Source organism: Pantherophis guttatus, chromosome 1 (genome assembly GCF_059756535.1).
Source record: "Pantherophis guttatus breed Tessera chromosome 1, ASM5975653v1, whole genome shotgun sequence".
NCBI lineage: Eukaryota > Metazoa > Chordata > Lepidosauria > Squamata > Colubridae > Pantherophis > Pantherophis guttatus.
In genome coordinates this window covers 3,758,696-3,766,301 of record NC_142063.1, presented here as the reverse complement: position 1 = coordinate 3,766,301, position 7,606 = coordinate 3,758,696, and the positions used below count along the sequence as shown (strand labels likewise).

At 41.3% G+C, this 7,606-nt stretch overlaps 1 protein-coding gene across 1 annotated transcript; it reads left to right on the top strand.

The window, feature by feature from the left end:
* The first annotated feature begins 361 nt into the window (after positions 1-361).
* Positions 362-3,408, top strand: LOC148116269 (vomeronasal type-2 receptor 26-like). The gene is made up of 3 exons (XM_087883563.1): positions 362-664; positions 903-1,763; positions 3,355-3,408. The coding sequence occupies exons 1-3, from the start codon at positions 362-364 to the stop codon at positions 3,406-3,408; spliced, it is 1,218 nt and encodes a 405-aa protein (XP_087739689.1).
* Positions 3,409-7,606: the final 4,198 nt, after the last annotated feature.

Sequence of the window (7,606 nt, the reverse complement as noted above, 5' to 3'; positions counted from 1 at the left end):
TATTTTCATGATTGGTTATAATAAAATGTGTAGTTTTATCAAGAGGATCATCCAGATTTCCTTGACCGGACTGAAAAGTTCATTTTGGAAAAGTCAATACTGACTTGAATTGAGCTCAGGCTGTAAATTATAACTCACTTAAATGTCCTGCGGAGAGAGGGAGAAGAGGATTTGCCATACACTGTTAACAATAAGAACAGGATCAACTGATTGACAGCAACCCTGTTTTCTGACCCCAGTAACATAAATCAACTAATTTGTTGTGATCTGTTCTATGATTAACTCCTAGAATCCTGATAATGCTTTCTTAACAAAATAAACACCACCTTCCTGCCCTTGTCTAATTTTTGTCCTCTAACACATGCAACAAAGACCTGTTCCCAAGAACTACCAACACTTTCTGGCTTTGGCATTTGCCATTCAGGAGATCAACAGAGACCGACATCTTCTCCCCAACATCACTCTGGGATTCCGCATCTACGAAGAGAACCATTATGCAAGCATGACTCCAGATGTCAGCCTGTCTCTGCTCTCTAGCCGGGGAAAATTGTTTCCTAACTATAAATGTGACACAGAGGACAACCTTGTCTCTGTCCTTGGAGGTCTCAGCTCCAGAACTTCATACCAGATGGCATCCATGTTTGGCAATTTCAAGGTTTCTCAGGTACTTGGATACGCAACATGATGAATGGATGAATGCTGTAAATTCTGTCTTGATTTCTGCCAAAATCTCGCAGAGCCAATTCAGAAGAAAACATTTTATGAAGATGCAAAATTGTGGGGATTTGGGTCTAGAATAGAATACCTGCTACTCTAGATAGTTTGTGGTTAGTAATAAAAAATAAGATACCATTTTCTTTGCTTAACTTCTTCTTTTTCCTCCATCTCCACCCTCCATTCAGCTAGGTTATTGCTTCTCTGACCCTGTTCTGAGGGATAAGACCCAGTTCCCCACCTTCTACCAGATCGATCCCCAGTATCACCTACAGAATGCAGCCATTGTCCGGCTCTTTCTATATTTCCGATGGAACTGGATTGGGATCGTTGTTCAGAAGTCAGAGAGCAGTGATCATTTCATCCAGATTTTTGAGGCCACCCTCGCCCAGAATGACATCTGCATACAATTTGTAAAACAGATCGTGCCCCAAATCTCAATAGTAAATGAACTGAACAGCAAACAAATAGATGTGCTTTGGACAATTTTGAACAGTGATGCTCAGGTTGTGATTATCTCTGGGGTTCCAAGTGCTCTGCAAAGCCTTTTAATATCCCTCTCCTATTATGAAGAAGAGAACCACACTTCTTCTGGGAAGGTCTGGATCCTGACCACCCAATGGGAATTTTCAGCTATTGGCTATCACTACAATTGGGTGAAACTTAAATCCTTCCATGGTGCTTTGTCTTTGACCGTCCATACGAATCCGGTGCCAGGATTCAAAGATTATCTCTGGGCTCTGAATCCACATGAACCCCACGGAGACGTCTTTCTCCCCAAATGGTGGGAAGTTGTATTTGACTGTCAGGTTTTGAAGGCAGGTGTGGCCTCACCTGATGGCCAAAGGGTTTGCACAGGGGAGGAGGACCTGGACACCCTCCCAGCTTCCGTCTTTGATGGAAAAGTGACCGGTTTTAGTTACAGCATCTACAATGCTGCCTATTCTGTGGCACACGCATTACATGCTGCATATTCGTTGGAATCAAAGTGGGCATTGAAGAGGGGCAGAAAGAAGCCACACCTTCACCTCTCGGTGAAGCCCTGGCAGGTAACTCTCATCTTCAGATCTTCCCTTCTGGTCAAGGAAACAGCTGTACACTGCTTTAAGATTCACAGCTTTTTCCCCGGTGATCTCCACTGTCTTGCCTTTTCCCTAATATTTTCCTCCTTTATTTAAATCCTATATAAAACTTGAAATTTTTAATGCCATTTCTATTTTAGCAATCATAGCTGGAAGAGCAAAGAAAGAGTCTTATATTGTTTTCCCCTAATTATGCCAGTTGATGGGGAACCGACTGAGTTTTCTATTGAATTTCTATTGTTGTACTTGGATAGTTCAATTCACACTGTATAGCCAATTTAGAATAGAATAGAATAACAGAGTTGGAAGGGATCTTGGAGGTCTTCTAGTCCTACTCCCTGGTTAGGCAGGAAACCCTACACTACTTCAGACAAATGGAGGTTATCCAACCTCTTCTTAAAAACTTCCAATGTTGGAGCATTCAAAACGTCTGGTGGCAAGTCGTTCCACTGGTTAATTTTTCTCACTGTCAGGAAGTTTCTCCTTCATTCCAGGTTGTTTCTCTCCTTGATGAGTTTCCATCTGTTGCTTCTTGTCCTAACCTCAGGTGCTTTGGAAAATAGCTTGACTCCCTCTTCTTTGTAGCAGCCCCGAGATATTGCAAAACTGCTATCATGTCTCCCCTAGTCCTTCTTTTCATCAGACTTTATATGTTTTAGCCTCCAGTCCCCTAATCATCTTTGTTGCCCTTTTCTGCAATCTTTCTAGAGTCTCCACATCTTTTTTACATGGTGGTGACCAAAACTGAATGCAGTATTCCAAGTGTGGCCTTACCAAGGCATTATAAAGTGGTATTAACACTTCACATGATCTTGATTCTATCCCTCTGTTTATGCAGCCTACAACTATGTTGGCTTTTTTGGCAGCTGTAGCACACGGCTGGCTCATATTTAAGTGATTGTCCACTAGGACTCCAAGATCCCTCTCACAGTTACTACTATTGAGCAAGGTACCACCTATACTGTACCTGTGCATTTTGCTTTTCTTGCCTAAATGTAGAACCTTACTTTTTTCCACATTGAATTTCATTTTATTAGATAGCGCTCAATGTTCAAGTCTGTCAAGATCCTCCTTTATCTTAAGCCTACATTCTGGAGTGTTAGCTATTCCTACCAGCTAGGTGTCATCAACAAATGATATGTTCTGGAATATAAAATCATAGGGCTGGAAGAGACCTCGGATGTCTTCTAGTCCAACCCCTTTCTCAAAGAAGACTGTCAGGGTTCCAAGTAATAGTCCCATTGCAAGCAAGAACTCTGAGGCAGGTAGATTCCTCAAAGAATCGCTTCATTGGAAATATCAAATTGGAACATATCTGGTGAAAACCAACTCTGAGGGGCCCCTTGGTTTTCACCTAATTAAAAGTAAAAAAAATTCCCTCAACCCCAAACAATCAATCCCTTGGCCCAATCAATGCAACATCTGCTGGTCTGGTGACATCACTCCTCCTTCCTCCAGCCAGGTGTGAGAATGTCCTTGGTTCCCAAGAGAAAGTATTTTATTTTAACTACACATCCCCAGCTATCTCTAATCCCCCTCTTCCTATCCCTCACTCCAGTGTGGCAACACTGAAGCTCCAAGATGGCTTCAGCCAGGCCAGCTTCAAGGTTGACAAAACACCTTATATCATCCCATCTTTTAATTTTCATTTTTAGTTGTTCGGGGCTGCTCTTTTACCATTTACCCTTCTTTATTTTGCCACCTTTTCTTCTTCTCCTCCCCTTCTTTTCCTTCCTCTATCTCTTCCTACTTTCTTCGTTCTTCCTCTCCTTCTCTTTCCCACTTCAAAGACCTTATATCATCTCAGACAAATGGTTGCCCCGTCCACTTTTGAAAACTTCCAATATTTCAGTACTTTCTATTCCACTTAACATTTGCAACTAGAATCATGCAAAGAGAGACCCTGAAGACACTTGGAAGTGAGAGTGAACTTCAGAAGCAGCATTAGTCAAAGACTGTAGCTATCTGATATGAGACTTTCACTGGCTGCAAGGCACTCAAAGATTATAACAAATTAACAGAGTTGGAAGGGACCTTGTCGCCCTTCTCGTCCAATCCCCCACCCAAGCAGGAGACGTTACACCATTTCTGACGAATGCCAGTCCAGTCTCTTCTTGAAAGCTTCCAGTGATGAAACTCCCAGAACTTCTTTTTTTATATATAAAAGGTTTTTTTTACACAAACAAACAAACAATGCATTTTTTCTGAACAGAGTATTGGCCGAGTCACAACTTTGTACAATGGGAATTGAGAAACAGAATTATAAATGAATTGAAGTAAGATTTATGAATATAGATAAGTTTAATATATGAGATTGAAATATTTGGAATATTTTTAATTCTAACAATGGAATTCAGCTAAAGCATTGGAAATTATATTGTATTGTGAAAATTATTTTGGTTTATTGTTTAATAAGAAGAGATTAAGATACCGTTGACACATAATTGAAATTAACTTTTAAGAGGGGGAAATATTAATTATGAAGAGGTATAGGAAATATATATATTTGAAAAGCAATGAACAATGGGAACTGTGAAAAATAAACTAATGATTGCAATGCTATATATTTAAATGAATTGCAGTAAGATATTTGATTGTAATAGTTGGACAAATTGACAAAGAAAAATATTTGTGATTGGAATAATGGGATTTAGGGAAAACATAATTGTGAACAGGGAGCAATGGGGTAATATTTGAATAGGATGACTTAGAGTTAAGGTTAACTATTAGAAAAATGATGGATTTCAAATTAAAGGGTTTTAATTTGGAGAAAGTAAGGGGAAAAATTGATTAAGATTAGAGATTGGGGCGACTGAACATGCAATATCAGTGAATCTCATTCATTACTTCAGTTAACCATTTTTTTTTTAATTTTTTTTTGCAGAGAAGTCATTTGAAACCAGAGTTTGACTCATTTATATTTCCAAGCACCTAGTTTTCCTTGGGAATAATTTGTAGTTTCAGTCCTTGAAGCTGAATATCTAGCAGCTCCAGAAATAGAACTTTGCCTCAATCTACAGTTTAGTTGTTACTTTGATATACTGTAAAGTCTCTTTACTTTCATGGACTTTGTTTGTTTGGTTGTTTTCCAATTCCAGATGCACGTCTTCTTGAGAAAGGCCCTTTTCAACAATACCGCTGGGGAGGAAGTCTCCTTTTCAGAAACTGGGATGAAATATGCAGGATTTTATATCCTCAACTGGGTCGTCTTTGCAAATATGACGATCCTTCGAGAGAAAGTCGGATGGGTTGATCCGGAGGCTCCTTCAGCTGAAGGTTTCAGCATCAACCCTGACGCCATTGTGTGGGCCAATCAGGTGGGGAGTAGATGTTGTTTCCAGGGTTCAGGAAGGCTGAGAGGAAGGACCAGGTTGTTGTGATGCAAATTCTTTTCAGGGGAAGGAAGAGGAGGGGCTGCTTTTATGCAGACCCCAAAGCCAATCTGACCATTTCTAACCTCTCCATCTCAAAGCTAATCTCACTCTCCTTTCAGACAAAGCCTTTCTCCCGATGTGTGAAGAGCTGCCTTCCAGGACAAGCCAGGAAAGTTGCAGAGGGGAAGCGTTCTTGTTGCTACGGATGTATTCCTTGCCCAGAAGGGACCATTTCTAATCAAACAGGCAAGTTGCGTGAGGAGACCCTCAAGCACGAATGAGGAGGTCTGGTGTGGCTGCCTGGGGAGGAGTGAGAGACAATATAAGGTGGCAAATCAACTGAGCAAATCAACATGAAAGTCATTCAAAACTTTTAACTTGAATGGATCCTTTAAGTTGTTAGCAGCAGCTTCAGCTTTTATGTGCTGTTTATATGTTTTAATATTTTATTGAACACTGCCCAGGGTCCCTCGATATGGAAGATGGGAATTTCAAAATGTAATAATAAAATAAAACAATTCAATTCATTCATTATATAATTACTCCTGAGAAGTTTTTAGCTGCTGATTCTTCTGGATCCTTCTGTGTTGTGTGCAGCAGAAGTAAAGAGATGGGGAGCATGGGGCATTTCAGTTCTTTCATTGGGAAAACAGTTCCTCTCAAGGATAATTCCAGGTTCTCTGTCTAATATCAGCTGGCACCTATTCTTCCAGATGCGGCTCAGTGCACCCCCTGCCCAGAAGACCAACAGCCAAACAAGAACCACGTCCTGTGCATTCCCAAGACCATGAACTTCCTCTCCTATGAGGATACACTCGGCTTCATTTTAGTTTGTCTAGTTCTTGTCTTCTCTTTGATCACAATCCTCGTGTTGGCAGCCTTCATCAAACACTGCAACACACCCATCGTCAAGGCCAACAACCGCGACCTCACCTACCTTCTCCTGGTCTCCCTCCTGCTCTGCTTCCTCTGCTCCTTCCTCTTCATCGGGCAGCCAAGGAACCTCACCTGTCTCCTCCGACAAACCACTTTCAGCATCGTCTTCTCCACTGCTATTTCATCCGTGTTGGCAAAAACTCTGACTGTAGTTCTGGCCTTCATGGCTACTAAACCAGGAAACAGGGCAAGAAAACTCTTGGGGAAGCAGCTAATCTTAGTCCTGGCCTGTCCCCTCGTGCAAACAGCTCTTTGTGCCTCCTGGCTGGCAATCTCCCCCCCATTTACTAATTTGGACTTTCATTCTGTGAAGGGAGAAATCGTGTTGGAATGCAATGAAGGTTCAACCGCCATGTTTTATACTGTTCTGAGCTACATGGGTTTCCTGAGTCTCATCAGCTTCATAGTAGCTTTTCTGGCCAGGAAACTACCGGACAGTTTTAATGAAGCCAAGTTCATTACTTTCAGCATGCTGGTCTTTTGCAGTGTCTGGGTCTCCTTTCTCCCCAGCTATCTGAGCACCAAAGGGAAGTCCATGGTGGCCGTGGAGATCTTCTCCATCTTGGCCTCTGCGGCTGGTCTACTGAGTTGTATCTTTCTCCCCAAATGCTACGTTATAGTGCTGAGGCCAGATCTGAACAATAGAAGTCACCTCATGAGGAAAATTAAGTAGGAAAGCAAGAAAACATATAGTCACATCTGTGCAGGTTAATATAGAGGTTTCCACTCCAACTATTGTCATAGTTCCGAGTAATGAACTCCGGGAAGTCAGGACTCTGACACATTGTTCAGGTTAAAAAACCCTTTAATGAGTACATCATATTGACACTTAGAAAGGTGAAACTAGCTCTAAATTATTTCCCCACCCCCTAGGTCTCTCAGGTCACAAGGGCCAACAAGACCAGTCGTAGGTTCCCGCCTGGCTTTGACAGATGTCCATTGACATGACCATGGTTCACATGCCGGCTGGTAGATGTTATGACTCGCCAGCTGAGGCACCACATTCCTAAGTTCCCCCCCCCACGAATGGCAACCAAGAAACCAAGCAGAAGTAAGCATGGCTTCAGTTGAAGTCATTTCGCAGGTTGACAATTATGTCCAGACACAACAAGCACATACTCATTTTGACAGCATATGTGTACTCATGGAGTCTTGGGGCATTGCAGAATTCTCTACTAATTTTTTCATTCAAGTATTTCTCATTGTATATTTTCAATGCAAAACATTAAATTGCATAGAGTGTTCTCTTCATTATGACTAGATAAACATGCTTCGTTAATGAACAAGACTATGTGAAGTGGATATTAAGGGATCTTCTCCTGATATATTTTTATGCTCTCAGATTATCATTGGGATGGATTGATGGGATGTTAATTAATAGAATAGTTAAATATTTGTTTGATCTTGGGCAGAGAGGAAGGAAGACAGTTGTGTGATAGTCTTAGATGTTTCCTGAAAATACAAAAATACTTTGTGTTAGAGAGTGAGAGGTAGAGAGAG